At 42.2% G+C, this 19,443-nt stretch overlaps 1 protein-coding gene across 3 annotated transcripts in view; it reads right to left on the bottom strand.

Moving 5' to 3' along the window:
- Positions 1-9,443: 9,443 nt before the first annotated feature.
- Positions 9,444-19,443, bottom strand: part of LOC105913217 (NACHT, LRR and PYD domains-containing protein 3-like) — a 119,311-nt gene continuing 109,311 nt past the window's right edge. For all 3 annotated transcript variants that reach the window (XM_042703872.1, XM_042703874.1, XM_042703873.1), the window contains 9 exons: positions 17,564-17,644; positions 15,118-16,923; positions 12,815-12,988; positions 11,199-11,372; positions 10,849-11,022; positions 10,576-10,749; positions 10,149-10,322; positions 9,789-9,962; positions 9,444-9,578 (listed from right to left, as the gene is read on the bottom strand). In XM_042703872.1, coding sequence (XP_042559806.1) covers positions 9,530-9,578; positions 9,789-9,962; positions 10,149-10,322; positions 10,576-10,749; positions 10,849-11,022; positions 11,199-11,372; positions 12,815-12,988; positions 15,118-16,923; positions 17,564-17,644 — 2,980 coding nt within the window. In that variant the 3' untranslated portion in view covers positions 9,444-9,529. The remainder of the gene's footprint in view (positions 9,579-9,788; positions 9,963-10,148; positions 10,323-10,575; positions 10,750-10,848; positions 11,023-11,198; positions 11,373-12,814; positions 12,989-15,117; positions 16,924-17,563; positions 17,645-19,443) is intronic.

Genomic DNA, 19,443 nt, shown 5'->3' with positions numbered 1-19,443 from the left:
TAAACCTACACAATTTATTGTACACAGTATTAAGTGGATGAAGATTTGTTTTTGAGGCCACCATATAAACAACATCTGCATAGTCAAGAATTGGTAATATAAGTTGTGAAGCAAGTCTCTTCCTAACAGCAAATGAAAAACAGTTTTTAGATCTATAGAGGACACTAAGGCTGAAATTCAGTTTCTTCACGGTGTGATCAATGTGTGTGTGTGTGTGTGTGTGTGTGTGTGTGTGTGTGTGTGTGTGTGTGTGTGTGTGTGTGTGTGTGTGTGTGTGTGTGTGTGTGTGTGTGTCTGTCCTATGTCTATGTCCCATGCTTGATGTTTGTGTGTGTGTGTGTGTGTGTGTGTGTGTGTCTGTGTGTGTCTGTGTGTGTGTGTGTGTGTGTGTGTGTGTGTGTCCTATGTGTATGTCCCATGCTTGATGTGTGTGTGTGTGTGTGTGTGTGTGTGTGTGTGTGTTTGTCTGTCTTATGTGTATGTCCCATGCTTGAAGTTTGTGTGTGTGTGTGTGTGTGTGTGTGTGTGTGTCTGTGTGTGTGTGTGTGTCTGTCCCTTGTGTATGTCCCATGCTTGATGTTTGTGTGTGTGTGTGTGTGTGTGTGTGTGTGTGTGTGTGTGTGTGTGTGTGTGTGTGTCTGTCGTATGTGTATGTCCCATGGTTTGTCTATGTGTGTCAATATGTGTTATTCTGCACATGTCTAGCGCTGCTGTATGACTGTCTGTTAAAGGCCCTCCTAGTCTGATAACAGGTCTGAGTCTCGGCCTGGTCCTGTCTGTTAAAGGCACTCTTAGTCTGAGACGACATGTCATGAGTCTCAGCCTGTCCCTGCCTCGCCTGTTAATTTGGCACATTTTGTTTGGAGCTGTACGGCAATTCGAACTTCAGGGGGAAAAGCCTGTACTAAATACATGGTAACGTTGTCTGTCTGTGGTATCATCATCTGATCAGCATTTTAAGTTGGGCACAAGAAGAGAGGGATGCCTGTCTCAAACATCCCATGCTGATTGGTCAGGGGGCGGAAGCTGTTTCAAACATCCCATGCTGATTGGTCAGGGGGTGGGGGGGCCTCTGACACTTGAATACACCATTGAAGAGTGAGGAGGCAGAACTTTTCTAAAACAACAGACTACATGTTATGTGTTGCAACTAAACCTGAGTTTGTCTTGTCTTTGTTCTCCTCGTGTCAGTCAACACGGGCCCTGGCACAAGCATGAAGGTCACACAACTGTTTCAGACTGTGATTGAGAAATATATTTAAATATATACATCTGTCTTGTGACTGTTTTGAAAGGAGAACAATTATTTAGTTTGATTTAGTTCTAATACAGTCTGTGTGTGAGGGGGCGTTATCTTGGGGTTGAGAAGGTCAGGTGCCCAGTGTGGAAAGAGAGAGAGAGAGAGAGAGAGAGAGAGAGAGAGAGAGACAGAGACAGAGAGACAAAGAGACAGAGAGAGTGGAGGAAAATAAATATGTTTTATTGTTGCAACTATGAGTTATGAGTAAAATCAGCAATAAGGACTTCTGTTCCAAAACTACTACGCTAACTACCTAAAAGGCATGCAACACACACACGCACACACACACACACACACACACACACACACACACACACACACACTACAGGCATGCTTAAACCTTGGAAACACCACCATCTGCCCAGTTGGCGCTGATAGAAGCTTGCCAACACACCAACTGGTTTCTTTTGGCAGTATAGCTGGCAATGTCATGCTGTGAAAGCTTTTCTTCCATGTTTTCAGGGTGTTGCAGCTAGGAACAGAACTACAGGTCTTTGGGCCTCAGGGCCTCAGGGCCAGATGAATATTCAACCATCATATTCAGCCATTTTGACGTGACTGCATGTTAACCCGGGTGTTGTCCCTCACTTCTCTCATCTAGGACGGGAGCAGCCCTGGTTCATGGGGACTATGGGTTCACCCGTATGGGAGCAGCCCTGGTTCATGAAGGACTATGGGAGCTGAACAGCTCTGCCTTACCAGAGGTGATATAATGAAGGAAGGACACCAGATAGTATGACAATTGAGAGGCATTTACTCTGCTAAACAAGCTATAGCCTTCTAATCCCCGTGACTGACACCAATGTAGTGATCACGCAGAGTCAGGTGTACCTTTGGCTTCTATGTCCAGAGGTGTAAAAAGTACTGAAATGTTGTACTCAAGTAAAAGTACAATTACTTTGATGAAATTTTACTTAAGTACAAGTAAAATTAACGATCTAAAAATCTACTCAAGTAAAAGTAAAAAGTAGTTCATTTAAAATGTACTTTAAGTAAAAGTTACTTAGTTACTTTCAACAACTTCATGGGGGCCGCTCCTATATAGTGCAAAAAAGGACTCATAAATCCAATACAAAAACTAGTTATTTTTAATCTTAAAACATTAAACATGTCAAACATTAAACATTAAACATGTCAAACATTAAACATTAAACATGTCAACACAACACTTAAGAACTTTTGGGAAGACATGAACCACATGACAGCTAAAATAAAATGCCCCTGCCCCACTGTATATTTAAACTTTGGTTACTTTACTTGTGTCCACCTTTTGAGCATTAGTCTACAAACTTCTTGTTGAGTTTGAGCAGCAGCTGATTTTCAAGGTGAGTAGAGTTCATCCGGGCTCGCTTTGCAGTGAGTAGCAATCCAGCACAGCTGAAGAGTCGCTCGCAGGCGGCCGAGGCAGGTAGGCCAGTATTGAGTTTCAGGGACAGTTTTTTGATATTCTGAAAGGAGTTCAGTAGATCCATATTGACTGAGACGCAGGCTAGGTACCCTTCTAACTCCCCTGTACCTGCTGACCTTCTGGACTTCATTGAGGAAAATAAATCACCTTCATCTGATGAATGTTGTCCAACTTGCTCCAGCCTCCACCATCCGGTCAAGGTGTTGTCTGACATAGACTAGACCTGTAGAATCACAAACAACATTTCTGACAATTAAGTATTGAGTTGCCATCAAGAGTGCATCATAACACAGAAATAGCTATAAATAGCTACTCTTGATGACAGACCTACAGTATATATACAGAATTTTAGCATTATTTTTTATTTCTACATGCATCACAATTCATAATCCTCAATTCTTGCTAACCGAGAGCTCTGCGCATGAAAGACGCGCCCGTTGCAAAGCCACCACTTATCGTTATCAATATCTGACTAATCGTGATAAATTCCAGATAATGACATACACATCGACACTGACTTGTCCAACTGTCTGACAAAGATGGTGTGCGCATTCACATCGTTCCTGTTTCAGGGCATGGGAGGCAGCCAAATGATTAGCCTAATATCAGTTTATGTGGTGTATTTAATTGCTGATGACTGATCTGCAGTTTTTAACACAATTTGAGAGACTGAACAAAATAATGCTATGACCTGAAACGAATGGAAGACAGGGATGGAATTATTATTAGTCTATTGGATGACGGCTGTTAACACAAGGATGGACACAAGGGGTGTACACGAGTGTATAGCTAGCCTATCGTTGACGTTAGCATACTCAGGGCAGTTGCAAGTGCTAGCCAAAATGAGGCTATAGTGCCATGAAACGCATATTTTGCTTAATGGAGCAAAGCTGACTAAACAGCAAAAACGCTGTATGAACTACTAATGGAAAATAACAAATACTGTACTTACCAGCACATGCTTGCGCAGATTTGAAGATCAATTTTTATTAGCAGAAATTTCTGTCTTGCGGGGCAGGCACAGCCTACACAGCATTATATAGCTGTTGCCTCTTTTACGTTGGAAGGCAAACTGCTTGCTGAGATGTGGCCACGAGTTTTCTTCACCTTCTTTAATTTCAACTGGTGGAAAGTTCGGTGCTTCAGCTTGTTGGTAGTCTGCAGCTTGTTGGTAGTCCTCACTATCATCTTCCTCCCTCTATCTTTCGTGACTCGGCACCGGCGGCTTGCATCGACTCCATCATCCACTCTATGCAGCATCCACTACTGCAGTGAGAATTGTCGTGCGCGATTCACGCCTTTTGGTTTCCTGCCTTGGACTATGTTTTTTTTTTTTTTTACTCAGTAACGGATGTAATTTCCAATGTAGCGAAGTACAATACTTCAGTCAAAATCTACTTAAGTAAAAGTAAAATTACTGATTTCAAAAACTACTTTAAAATTACAAAGTGCACAAAAAAACTACTCAATTACAGTAACGTGAGTAAATGTAATTCGTTACTTTACACCTCTGTCTATGTCATTAATGACCTCAGGCACAAGCATTCAAACACTGGTACAGAAAGGCAGACTGGCATGGGCATTTATCCACTCGACAGAGGGAAAGAGTAGATAAGACACCACCCCACTTAGGGCACAAATCATAAACACTCTGACGGCTAACATTAAATAAGAACACCAGAACACTTCTGAAATTAGAACACAAAGCTTAGAAGTAAACAAAGAAGTTTTCAGTCTCATACTACGCACACAACTACCTCACACACACACATTAAAGACACACACACATACACAACATGCTCGCTACAGGCCACATTATTGTAACAGCAGGCTGGACCAAGGCTTCCATTGGCATACAACTCATGTGTATTCTCATTCTGTGTGTGTGTGTGTGTGTGTGTATGTGTGAGTGTGCATGTGTGTGCATGTGTGTGTGTGTGTGTGCGTTTGTGTGTGTGTGTCTTTGAGTCTGTGTGTTTGTGTGAGTGTGTGTGTCATTCTGATAGGGGAGATGATGGAAGATAAGGACGTGTAGCGATGTGTGCAGCGATCATGACAGAAATATACTAAAACATAATGCTAAAACAAAATGCTGAATGCAAAATGGATTGCTGGTTTGCACACTTTTTTTTGAAGACTTTAGGTTTAGGCATGGGGAGCGTGTCCTCTTCCAAAGAGCCTACCATATCGCACCGCCATGTTTCTACAGTAGCCCAGAATGGACAAATCAAAACCCTGGCTCGAGAGAGAGAGGCCACCGTAGGCTTTTTGGCTATAGTGGAGAATGGGAGGGTTCTGGATTAAAGGGGGGGGGGGGGGGGGGGGGGGAGTGGGGCACAGGTGGCACAGCATGTGCTTTTACATATGCATTGCAAATTGCTATACGATCTGATGTTCCTGCCAAGGTCTAAATTGACAGCGCCTAACCATATTCATACTTAGGGACCAGTTTTGTAAAGTTGTTATTTTACCACCGCAGCAGGCCTTGATTGATAATCAGGTTGAAATGTCAATCAAACTTTTGATGCTCTGACACACGTAACCCCTTCCAAGTGTTATTAAATCACAGGAGACAAGTTACAAGTCTTTTTTATTGGTCAGACTGGGCACTGACAACCTACCATAGCATAACATAGCAAACATAATATAACATAACATAACATGACATACACTCTGTACAAGTACTCTGAACATAATTTACATGTAATAACTAGTGCTGTCAGTTTAACGCGTTATTAACGGCATTAACGCAAACCCATTTTAACGGCGTTCATTTTTTTATCGGGAGATTAACGCGATTTCTTTTTTTTTTTTTTTTAGATTTACATTCTTTTTGGCCTCGCAAACTGTGTAGTAGGCTAAGAGTTACGGTTTGAGTGAATGGTGAGCACGATACGACGAAATGGATGATTAAAAGCTTCTGACTGGAAAGTTTACTTTTAAAAGTTGTGTTGTGCAAAAGAAGCAAGCTTCACTGTTGTCTGAAAATGTCAACAGGCAGCTGGCTGAAAGCAAAGAAGTAGTAAGCTTACCTTTTATTGGTAACCTAACTGTTACGGTTCATTGTTTCTGAAATAAGAGGCCTGACTGCCATGGTTTAACTGCACGATAGGCTGAGTCCTTGTTTACCTGAAATGTGCACTTTATAATTTAATTTTGTTCCGCCCTGTTTGGCAATGTTGGTTTTCAATTAAATAAAACATTTGCATAAAGCAAGCCAATACACTTTTCCAAGTTGATAAGGGCATTAAAATAAAAATAAAAAGATAAAAAATAAAATAAAATAAATAAACGAAGGGACATTTAGAATAGATAAAAATTTCCGATTAATCGCGATTAATTTTGAGTTAACTATGACATAAATGTGATTAATCGCGATTAAATATTTTAATCGTTTGACAGCACTAGTAATAACATTTAATAACCTTACTAAATATACAAGATAAATATACAAGATAAATATGCAATACAATATGTTAAAACATATACCAACCTATATATATAATACTAACATATATACATATAATATAATACACATATAGTAACATATAATAAACTAAACTACAGACAAATGGGAGTAGCAGGTAGTGCAAAATTCTGATAAATATGTATTTGTCGTGTAAGAGACAGTATGTAAGTGTAAGTACAAGCAGTCATTTGAAAGTGACAGTGTATGTAAGTGACGAGTGCAAAAGTGTCGATAGTGTGTGAATGTCCATTTAGCAGCCTGATGGCTCTCGGGAAGAAACTGTTCTCCAGTCTGCGTGTGCGAGACCGGATATTACGGTACTGCCTTCCAGAAGGCAGCGGGGTGAAAAGTCTGAAGGCTGGATGATAGCAGTCTTTTAGGATCCTGCCAGTTTTCCTGAGGCATCGTGTGCGGTATGTGTCCTGCAGGGCTGGGAGCTCCCTACCGATGATGAACTCTGCAGTCCTGACCACACTATGTAGGGCCTTGCGGTCCTTGGCTGTGCAGCTCCCATACCACACTGTGATGCACCCAGTGAGGATGCTTTCTATTGTACATCTGTAGAAATTGGTGAGGATGACTGAATCCATGCCAAACTTCTTCAGTCTCCTCAGGAAGAAGAGGCGCTTCCGGGCCGCTTTGACCACCTTGTCTGTGTGAGCAGACCAGGTGAGGTCGTTACTGATGTTGACCCCGAGAAACCTGAAGCAGCTGACCATTTCCACTGCAGAACCGTTGATATGCAGGAGTAGGGGGCGGCAGGGGGCGTGCTCCTCCACCTGCCGTCTCCTATAGTCCACAATCATCTCCTTTGTCTTGCTGATGTTGAGAGAGAGGCTATTATCCTGACACCATGTAGTCAGGGTAGCAACCTCCTCTCTGTAGGCTGACTCATCATTGCCAGTGATGAGGCCCACAGTGCTTGTGTCATCAGCAAACTTGACAGGAGGTTGGAGCTGTGCGTAGCTGCACAGTCATGTGTGAACAAGGAGAACAGGAGGGGGCTGAGCACACAGCCCTGGGGTGTGCCTGTGTTGGTGATTACTGTAGATGAGGTGCGGTCATCGATTCTCACCACCTGTGACAAGCGAAGGACCACCTGTACAAGCGAAGGACGCTGATCAAGTGGACAGGGCTGTGAAAGCTGTGCAGATCAGAAAGGGGGTGATCAACAGTAGTATAAGTTATAAACCGGTTCACAAGCGTGAGTCTCTCCATTTTTTGCTATTCAAAACACAAAACACTGGCTGATCTGTTGCATTTGATCTCAGTCAAAACAATGACAGCCTGTCATTGGCCAAAGCACGCATAGCATAAACCAATCAGGCTGTATTCTCACAAATAACGCCACCTGGAGAGAATGACAGATTACAACTCCCATTCATTTCAATGGCCAATGCTATGCTAGCTACGCTATTAATTTAAATGGCCAATGCTATGCTAGCTATGCTATTCATTTCAATGAAGAGGAGAATATTTATATCATTAACAATTATGTTAAACATTTATAGTCATGATTCCGAGACCGAGCCATCGTGATGTCCTAACATAAATAAAAGCACTATGTGAACACTGCAAATGGCAGTGAATAAATAAATAAGCACTAAACTCAATCGCGTGGATATAGCCATAGTGGAATGGAATGGACACATCTACATTCTGCAACAGTAACTCCACCTCTGCCCCGGTGAAATTAGGTCTGGGTTTACGGGTGTTCGCTTTGACATGATTTTGATCAGTCTGAAGTTGCTTTCACGTTGCCTGTGGAGTGTGCACACGCTGCAATAGCATGCCCTTATAAGGAGCTGGCGGGGCGTTTCTGTATGCAAGTTCAGGTGCATGAGAGTTCAATTAAGAACACATTTCCTTTATATATATATATAAAAAAAAATAAAAAAAAGAACACATTTCCAGGTATTTAAGAAGACACTTGCTCGAGAATGAGGTCCATTGTCCTCACAACTTTATTGAACTGAATCGAATCGCATTAAATCGCATCGAATCTCTGGTGTCTTGCAATTCTGATTGATGTGTTAATCATTTGGTGACTTAGTGTTTTGATGGAACCAAATATTGCTATTATACTGTTGTACGAGACATGAATTAGGTGTGGCATTATTTTGTATCTGTAACCCATACGCCTGGATGTGTACTTAGCATCTTAATCCCTTCTCCCCAGATAGCCTTCTTCCTGCTATCACCCTTCCTGTTCTCACCCCCCTCCCCCGACAGGTGAACCCCCCACACCCCCACCCCCCCCACCCCACTGTCTCCCCTTCCTGCCATTACCTGTAGGGTGTGGACTCCCCCCCCCCCTGTGTTCTACCTGACTGAATGGTATAAATGCCAACATATTCTACTATCATTCCCTAAGTAAGATGCTTAGAGGGGGTCTGCATGCTTAAATAAACTCCCACATTTCTGACTTTGTCTTCCGGTCAGTTCTTCAAGTTTGGCGTGCTCATTTAGATTCTATCAGTTTCCAACAAGAAAAAACATGTGCTCATTGAGTTCAGATGGTGATGCCTTCAGTTTATTGTATTGATTGCATAAATGAGCATACATTTTACACAATGAAATATGCGTGACTAGTCTTGAGAGTTATGGGAAAAGTGCATATCTTTTGAGAAGTGAAGCAAAGGCTGAGGGAATCAGTTATAGTGTTTTAGCAATTAGGCAAAACTCTAATAATGTCCATATGGTTTCATACATGACAAAGCAATAACAAATATGGGCTGAAGTAAGTAGAGGGATATTTCTGAAACAGATATTAATAGATATGTGTCTACCCCAGTCGACATCTCCACATGGTTTCATACATGACAAACCAATCACTTGTCCCAGCGGCCAATCAGTGAGAGGTCGGTTTTGACCTTGGCCACTATTATGTAGAATCCCTGCTTAATAACTTTGGATTTGTTTTGATTTCTACGGGGAAGGGGAGAGGGGGAGAGAACAGGGTTGTGACAGATTCACTGTAGAAATTAGCCCAAAAAAACAAACAAAACAAAATACAGCAAAAAAGTCAAATGATCAATTTAGAGCGCATGTGCAAAGACTCTGATGCTGACCACCGAAGGGATCATGCTGGTGTGTGGGGCCGTCTTCTTGATTTTTTTGTGTATCTGGTTCCCTCCCTCAATCTCTTTTGTCTTTGAGTTTCTGTACAGTCTGCCACTTCCAACTGGTTCCTTGGCCAGACCTTCATCCATGTTTGGATGTTCATGAATGACTATTCCAACAGTAAAGATCAGTGTCCATCAGCATATGTTTTGGTTGTAAGGTTCTCACTTTCACCTGGATCGCTCTATAAGCCAAAATGTCACATTCACCTGGCCTTGCTGGGGCTGTTTTACCTGCTGCTAGCGGAGGCTGCTGCTCCTTTATGAAGACCATCCACCCTAGAAGACAAATTATTTTGAATGTGTTGAGCTGCATCATCCTTCATTCATCAGGAGCCACCGACTTACATTACTCAGCACCAAATGATGACACTCAAACACACACACACACAAAGTGTGGCAGACTCATACAGACCATTGTTTGTGCATCATTATGCCCCCCCCTCCTGTCAACACACACACACTCTGTTGTAGTGTGTTAACACTCACTCTAGTTTTTCCAGTTTGCAGTGGGGATTCTTGAGGAGGTCTGAGAAATGCTCAACTCCTGCATCATGAAGCTCATTTTCTCGCAGGTTCAGCTCCTTCAAACAGCAGGAGGTTGATTTGGCACCTGATGCTAAAGCAGCACAGCTCTTCACTGTGAGGGAACAACGCATCAGCCTGGGAGAAACATAATGGCACATCTGATTATTACACTCACATACCTCTACCTATACAACAAACACACAGCTTTGTTGTTGTGTGTTAACACTCACTCTGGTCTCTCCAGTTTGCAGTGCAGATTCAACACACACACACACACACAAACAAACAAACACAGCTCTGTTGCTGTGTGTTAACACTCACACTAATGTCTCCAGTTTGCAGTGGGGATTCTTGAGGAGGTCTGAGAGATGCTGAACTCCTGCATCAAGAAGATTATTGCCACTCAGGTCCAGCTCCTTCAAACTGCAGGAGGTTGATCTGGCAGCTGATGCTAAAGCAGCACAGCTCTTTTCTGTGAGGGAACAATCAATCACCCTGGGAGAAACATAATGACATATATGATTATTATACTCACATACCTATACTCATACAACACACACACACAGGTTGGCCGTTGTGTGTTAACACTCAGTCCAGACTGTCCAGTCTGCAGCAGGGATTCAACACACACACACACATACACAAACAGCTCTGATTTAGTGTGTTAACACTCACCATATTGTCTCCAGTTTGCAGTGGGAATTCAACACACTCACACACAGCTCTGTTGTAGTATGTTAACACTCACGTTAGTGTCTCCAGTTTGCAGTGGGGATTCTTGAGGAGGTCTGAGAGATGGTGAACTCCTGCATCATGAAGATTATTGCCACTCAGGTCCAGCATCTTCAAACTGCAGGAGGTTGATCGGGCAGCTGATGCTAAAGCAGCACAGCTCTTCACTGTGAGGGAACAACGCCACAGCCTGGGAGAAACATAATGACACATCTGATTATTACTCACAAACTTATACTCATACAACACACACACACACACAGTTCTGTTGTAGTGTGTTAACACTCACACGAGTGTCTCCAGTTTGCAGCCGGGATTCTTGAGGAGGTCTGAAAGATGCTGAACTCCTGCATCATGAAGCTCATTGCCACTTAGGTTCAGCTCCTTCAAACTGCAGGAGGTTGAGCTGGCAGCTGATGCTAAAGCAGAACAGCTCTTCTCTGTGAGGGAACACCATTCCAGCCTGAGAGAAACATAATGACACATCTGGTTATCAAACTTACATACCTCTACCTATACAACACACACACAGCTCTGTTGTAGTGTGTTAAAACTAACAGTAGTTTCTCACGTCTGCAGTGGGTATTCAACACACACACAAAAACAAACACAGCTCTGTTGTTGTGTGTTAACACTCACACTAGTTTCTCCAGTTTGCAGTAGGGATTCTTGAGGAGGTCTGACAGATGCTGAACTCCTGCATCATGAAGCTTATTGTTACTCAGATTCAGTTCCTTCAAACTGCAGGCCGTTGAGCTGACAGCTGATGCTAAAGCAGCACAGCTCTTCTCTGTGAGGGAACAATGTATCAGCCTGGGAGACACAAAATTACACATCTGATTATTACACACACATACCTCTACCTATACAACACACACACATCTCTGTTGTAGTGTAATAATGTCAGGCCACTCGATTGCCACTCGATGTCGGGCCGCTCGATTGTTGAACCAGTGTGCATCATGCTGAGGAAAGGCAGGGTCCAAGTGCAGATCTTTAGGAAAAGGTTTTTTCTTCATTTACAAAAAAAAAACAGAAGATCCAGATGAAATCAGAAGGTGGGGAAAATCCCCAAAACACAGAAGAGCCAAAAAAGAACAATAAATATCTCTGGCACAAAAACAGGGCATATAAATCAGGTTAATTCAAGCTCCAGAACGAGTCAAAAAAAAAAAAGCGTCTAACTGCTAACCAGTAGAGAAACAAAGCAGGAACATCCAAAAAAACTCATGGGTAGTGGTGTTACCCTTGACACCAAGGCTTCGAAGCTTGTGTCGAGAACGTGAAGCACATCCAGGTGGGGTGCCGCATCGAGGCTTGTATTGATTTTGCTAAATCACTGGTGATGTCCGAAGCCTCATTCGAGTCCAATGCTTTGAGAAATGGTTCACATTGACAGGACGCTTCGACTACAAGATGTCCCAATTCCCATCTTGAACTTGTGGGTTTGTTGTTAACGGTGGGAGATTTGGCAGTAGTTGGAGATTTAGATTATTTGAGATTTAGATATGGAGCCAGCAAGGAAGATAAAGTCGTCACCCATTTGGGAATTCTTTGATTTGATTTTTCCTAATAAGGTCTGTTTGTAGCTTTTATGATTTCTCTGACATTAGCCTATTATTGTGTCATTCCATGTTGCCCTGCTGACCAGTTCTCCAAAAGTACTCTTACCTGCCTTTGTTTCACAAAAGCACTGACCAGTTATCCAAAAGCACTTGAACTGCCCTCTGTTTCAATCACATAAAGACAACGGTAAAGATAACAGATTTGTATCCAAAGCAACAGTTTTAAACCTGGATTGTCCGCATGTGGAGTGATGTCGCCAACTGTTGCGGTCAAATATTCACTATTTGTATCAAGGCTGATACATTGAGCATAAATAAATATGCCATACTTTTTCGCCATACTTTTGCTCGGCTTTTGCTCACCATGTATTGAACAAATTCACTGTCCCGAGAATCTTTCCTATAACGTATTTTCATTGACCAGTAGGTGTCCCTAGAGTGCATTTGAAGCCTCGAGAAATGAACCACTTTTTAAAACATCTGGCTGGAAAGCTTCAAGGTGAACCAAGGTATACAGAACACTCTGTGTTAAGTTTGCCAAAGGGGCAGGTATAAATGCTTGAGTTATTCGCCATGTGATGTTTGATGAGCAGGTGGGTAGAGAAAATGGCGGGGAAAACAAACAAAGGCACGGAGTAAACAAAAAAGGTGAGAGGGCTGAAGCACATGGACAACCAAAATAACACTCACACTAAATTCTCCAGCTTCCAGTGGGGATTCTTGAGGAGGTCTGAGAGAGGTTGAACTCCTGCATCAAGAAGCTTGTTGTCACTCAGGTCCAGCTCCTTCAAACAGCAGGAGGTTGATCTGGCAGCTGATGCTAAAGCAGCACAGCTCTTCTCCGTGAGGGAACAACACCTCAGCCTAGTAGAAACATAATGACACATCTGATGATTACACTCACACACCTCTATCTATAAAACACACACACACAAACACAGCTCTGTTGTAGTGTGTTAACACTCAGACTAGTTTTTCCAGTTTGCAGTGGGGATTCAACAAACACAAAACACAGCTCTGTTGTGGTGTTATAAGACTAGTTTCTCCTGTTTGGGGATTCAACACCCTCACACACAGCTCTGTTATTGTGCTCTGCGAGTCCTATTTAAAGACATAAAAATACCCCCCCCCCCCCCCAGAAACCTTGAATCTTTTACTTTTCAAAAATATACAGTTCGAAAAAAAATGTAAATAAATAAATTAGCAATAGAACTAAGATCTTGCACATTTCAGTCTCTGAGTGAAGAAGCAGCTGCTAATGACCCACCCGTTAGCAAATGAGGGCTATTCATATGATAGCAAGAACACCTGACAAAACACCACGTTTCACCAGTAAACAAGTCCACATGTTGGTGAGGACAAATGTATTATGTAAGTTATATTCCTTTGACTAGATCTTGTAATGAATGCTGTTGATTAACATATAGGGAGTAAAAAGCATGTCATATTATGCTCAGAGTTTAGGCGACTACCGTCAACTCTGCACCACGATTTTGAATCATATGAATCACTTCATGTCGCTAAGACTATCATACAGTAAAATACATTTCATATCATGCTCAGAGTCGCGTTCCTTTTTCACAAGCCATTGTCTTTGCCAGTTGGGCCATAAGCAGTGACAATGGGGAGGGGCAATCACAGGTGTGTTTACACCTACGTCATCAATATTTATTGTGTAGGGACACTGGTTTTGGAGAAGAAACTCATATTTAGTGGTGAAACCACACACACTTTCTGAATGCTAAAATCGCCTATGTATAGCTAACACATATGTTTACAAGATTCAGAGTTCAAATGTCTTAGCCAAAATCTTTACAATGTGTTTTTGTACAAAGTCTTAGCACCTCTGAAATTAAGTTTTTGTAAAGGTATGTTTACATTTGATTTGAATAAAAAAATATTTTACTACATTCCTTTTACTCTTTTACTCAGTGTTATTATTGCTGAGGTTTTCTAGAACTTTGCATCAATGTTTTTAATTAGGTGAAATATACAAAAACATCAATGCAAGTCAGACTACCTAAGGCAGGCCTTGGTTTCCCAAGTGTTAACACACACATTTAATCTCTTAGGGTGCCCCCTATAGACAACAATTCATTCTTCACAGTTTACATACACACACAGACGCTTATCAGTATGTAGAGATACATCATTACCCACAAGCAAAAAAAGAAATGGCAAAACATTTTTTTTTTATTATACTGAACTCTCATTTCTTGCGCCTGCATCTACCTTTCCCATCACATGAATTCTCTACACTCCTATCCTGCGGTTGTTGAATCATCAGCAGATGAACAGAGACAGTGGTTGAAGAAAGTTTAACGTCATGTTTATAGGGTTCGAAATTCTTTTTAATTCATCAGAATGTTGCAAAAAGTTCCATTGATTTGAATGGACCACCCCAACATTTGTGAGGTCGGATATTTGTTCATAATGACTGCTGCAAAAAAATAAGACTCAGTTTATTTCTATTTTAAATAAAACTCACGCTTTCATTCTGAAGTTAAGTGCTGTGGAACGTTATCTGAGTGCGTAGGGGACGCGTAACTAAAATGTGCTTCACTAGAGACCATATTTTGGACCTCATTCTGGAACATTTTCTTAAGTGTCTTCTTAAATGTCTTCTTATGAACTTCGTACGACCAGCCCTACGAAAAATCCCCGCCGAGGATTTCTGTAGAATTGATGTGAATGTAATCACCAATCTCCAATTCAGCCCTTAAGAACATGGGCACACTCTGATCTGGCCTATCTACCACTACTTTTCTGTGTTCTTAGAAGAAGAACAAATCCCAGATGAGAAAAAATTCAGGAATGCCAGAATTGTCCCGAAATTTCTTCTTAACGGCATTCAGGAATGAGGTCCAATCACTCTACTTCATGTATCATGGCATACAGCCCCCCCTCTACCCCACCACACACACACACAGTCAGACAGACACACACAGTCACACAAACACACACACATACATACAGATTACAGATTTACTTACCAAGCTGATGTGACCACTGACACCAGCCTCTGAAGAATATCATCTGGACTGAGGAAGTCAGTCAGATCTTTCTCTGGTGTTTTTATGTACTTCTTCAGGTCAAACTCATCCAGCTGCTCGTCTGGAATCTTAAAGGTAAACCTCCTAGTCTCCCTCTCTTCTGGTAAGAGCATTTCTACAGAGAGAGTTCCTGAGCTCTTGTCAATGTCCTCCACTACAGCATGGTGATTCAGCTCATTCAGACAGTAGAACAGGTTGATCCTTCTGTCTGAGGTATTCTGATCTCTGATCTTGTTTTTGATATACTGGACTGTTTTCCCTGAGCTCTGTGATAGGCTTCTTGTCTGGGGCAGAAGGTGTCTTAAGAGATTCTGATTAGACTCCAGTGAGAGGCCCAGAAGGAAGCGGAGGAAAAGGTCCAGATGTCCATTCCGATTCTGCAAGGCCAGATCCACTGCAGTCTTGTGTAGGTCATTAAGTGTTTCAGCTCTGAACAGACCAGAGAGCTGAGAGGTTTGCTGTAGGTCAGGCATGTTTCTCTCTCTGTTGCTGAAGCAGAGGAACACATATAAAGCAGCAAGAAACTCCTGAATGCTCAGATGCACAAAGCTGAACACCTTCACCTGGTTTAGCCCAGACTCTCCTCTGAAGATCTGAGTACACACTCCTGAGTACACTGATGCTTCTGTGATATCAATGCCACACTCTCGCAGGTCTTCCTCATAGAAGATCAGATTGCCCTTCTCCAGCTGTTGGAAAGCCAGTTTCCCCAGTTTGAAAATCATCTCTTCGTCTGTCTCTTTTCTCTCTGTGTACTTTTTTTCTTTGGTGCTTGTCTGAATGATCAGGAAGTGTGTGTACATCTGAGTCAGTGTCCTTGGCATGTCTACTATCTCTGATTCATCTGAAGTTCTCTCAACAACAATGGCTAAAATCCAGCAGAAGACTGGAATGTGGCACATGATGTAGAGGCTCCTTGATGACTTCAGGTGTGTGATGGTTTTGCTGGCCATGTTCTCATCATTGATTATCTTCCTGAAGTACTCCTCTTTCTGTGGGTCTTTGAATCCCCTTATTTCTGTCACCTGGTCCACACACTCAGGAGGGATCTGATTGGCTGCTGTGGGTCGGGTGGTTATCCAGAGATAAGCAGTGGGAAGCATATTCCCCTCGATGAGGTTTGTCAGCAGCACGTCCACTGAGGCTGGCTCTGTCACATCGCAACACCTTGGGTTGGAGTCGAAATCTAGAGGAAGTCGACACTCATCCAGACCATCAAAGATAAACATGACTCTGTTCTGTGAACTGCTGAAAACTGTTGGATCTTCCATTCCAGGGATTAAGTGCTGAATAAGATCCACCAGACTGAGTTTCTTTTCCTTCATCAGGTTCAGCTCCCGGAAAAGAAGAGGAACTATGAAGTGGACATCCTGATTGGCTTTTCCTTCAGACCAGTCCAGAATGAACTTTTTCACAGAGACTGTTTTTCCAATGCCAGCCACTCCCTTTGTCAGTACTGTTCTGATGGGTTTGTCTTGTTCAGATGAGGGTTTAAAGATGTCACTGCATTTGATTGGTCTGTCTTGTGCTGCTTCTCTCCAGGATGTTCTCTCTATCTGTCTGACCTCATGTTCCTTATTGACCCCTCCTCTTCCCCCCTCTGTGATGTAGAGCTCTGTGTAAATCTCATGGAGGAGCCTGGTGTCTCCCTGATTTGGTACACCCTCAATCAGATGCTGAAACATCTTCTGCAGATTATACTTGTGGATCTGATGCATTTGTAAATGTATTGGACCAAGTTGGCAACTGTGTGAAAATAAAAACAATTAATTACAAATGTAATTAACACACATACATACACACACAAACACTCACTTACATTCACACTGCATAACCAAGAGATCATTAAATAAACAGAGGAGTTTTACGTCAATTAACTCTAACCCTGTTCTCCCCTGTTCTCCCCTCATGCTCTTTCCTCGTGTGATAAATGCTGAAGTGACTTGCAGGGACTTTAAGTTTCATATTTCCTCTGCAGTCGTTCTCTCTTGCTTTCACCACATGTCACCTGCTAATGCTGGACTTAGACTTTGTTGATCCATTACATTTACATTTAGTCATTTAGCAGACGCTTTTATCCAAAGCGACTTACATATGTGCAACTTACAATGTATACACATTTTACATTTACACTGATGGCACACTGCACATCAGGAGCAATTAGGGATTCAGTGTCTTGCTCAAGGACACTTCGACAGGGAATCGAACTAGCAATCTCCTGATTACTAAACGACTTCTCTACCTCCTGCACCACTGCCGCCCGACAGTGTTGCTATTTGCTAGAATACACAGATATTCATTTTAGGCTATAGCTGAAATGACCAGGCCCATCCTCAACATTAATCATCAATCAGTCGTCATTTGAATACTGCAACAATGATCTTACTGTCCAGCAGAAGAGTCTCCTAGTCTTCTGATCTTTGATGGAGGCACCATCACCTCTTCGGCAGAGACGGGTGAGTCTGACCTGGGATTAAAACACAGTGTGGAGTTGTTAGCATATACATTCCAGGACTGAACCCATACTACTGATTCATGATCAACACACACTGACCATAGGACACATTGTAAGTGTATTTTCTCTGAAGCAGTATGCTTGATGCAGTCACAGGTCTTCTAGGAACTGATTTAATAATTTAGCTGAAAGAAAGTAAAGTGGATCTTTACACGTTCATAAGTTTGTGTGCTCCAGTGAACCCATGATCTTAGTTGTTGGCATCTTTCTCTACCAGAGATACATGAATGCAAACAAGCACACCCAGAGAGAAAGACTGCTGTGAACTGATAACGTCGTCTTGATCATTATTCTTACGGCCAGGGGCGGACTGGCCATCGGGGATACCGGGGGAATCCCCGGTGGGCTGACGGCGTTGGGATGGTCCAAAATACCGGCCTAATCAGATCGCCACCCGGCCCTCGCCTCTGACTTCGCCAGCACTGACTATAATCTATGCTTCGCTGAACACGTATAATTTACTCTAATATTTATACAGGTTCAAATTCACTGACTGAATTTTATACCACTCCTCGCGATCTGTATTCACACTCATGGTATCTATTTTTCGAAAATGTTCTGAATTGTCTTCTTTACTCATCTAATGTCTTCCGTCAGTCTAACTTTGGGCGTTATTAAATGTCAATCACTCTAGCCTACTCAACACTTGCATCACTCGCTCGCAGACACCTTCAACACCCCTACACACACACACAATCACACACCCAGCATGCAACACTACTGATACCACTGATGTTCACACCCCATCGTATGTTCCTGTAGGCTAATGTTCATTTCTACAATATAGTTCAGGGGCGGCTTGTCCATAAGGGCGATTAGGGCGACGCACTGCCTACGGGAAAAGGAGTTTTTTTTTCTATCGGATTCTACCACTAGACCGTCTGATCTGCCTCTGAATGTCATTGTCGAATCAGCCAACAGTCACTCAGGCAAACGTGGTGCTTCAAATGACCCCGCCCCTTTTTGGGGCAAAATGGAAATCGCTCCAGATCTCTCTCATTGACTCATGTTAAATCCATTTTTAACATTCAGTGCAACAACTCGATTCGCTCTTTGAAAGTCGGCGTACTTATGAAGATAAATTGACCACAAAACATTTAGGACTTCCTAGACCAAATGTATCCATTCAACAGGTTTTTACAAGGGGGGATCCTACATCCAAGAATTGGAATGAAAGAAAATCGTGGCTAGCAGGCTGTAAAGTGGCTAATTCCTATATACCACTGTCACTTGTCATAGGTTTCACAGTGTGAATGTTCGCTTCTTGCACTAACACTGAGTTATTTTCTATGTGATGACTTATTTAGCTTTTGTAAGCCACTACTTTCAAGATCAGTCAATACATATGGTTGGTTTTGACTTATATGTTGCCCCCTTCTTTATGTTGTTACTGGACATATCATGTGTCCTGTTCAGTGGTGTATAAAGTACCCAAAAGCAATACTTGAGTAAAAGTTAAGATACCTGGAAAATGACTCAAGGAAAAGTAAAAGTAACCTTTTAGAATACTACTTGAGTAAAAGTCTTAAAGTATCTGATCTTTACTGTACTTAAGTATCAAAAGTAATTTTATGATATTAGATTTACTTAAGTATTGAAAGTAAAAGTACAAGTAAATGCTGTTAATACAAAAGCAAAGGGTCACAATTTTGAGAATTATGAAGTTTATTCCGACTTCATTATTGATGACCAACTGACCTTCACGGCCCACATCGCCTCTGTCTCCAGGTCGTGCGCTATACAACATCCGC

Source organism: Clupea harengus, chromosome 26, assembly GCF_900700415.2.
Source record: "Clupea harengus chromosome 26, Ch_v2.0.2, whole genome shotgun sequence".
Classification (NCBI taxonomy): domain Eukaryota; kingdom Metazoa; phylum Chordata; class Actinopteri; order Clupeiformes; family Clupeidae; genus Clupea; species Clupea harengus.
This window is presented reverse-complemented; position numbering and strand designations above follow the sequence as displayed.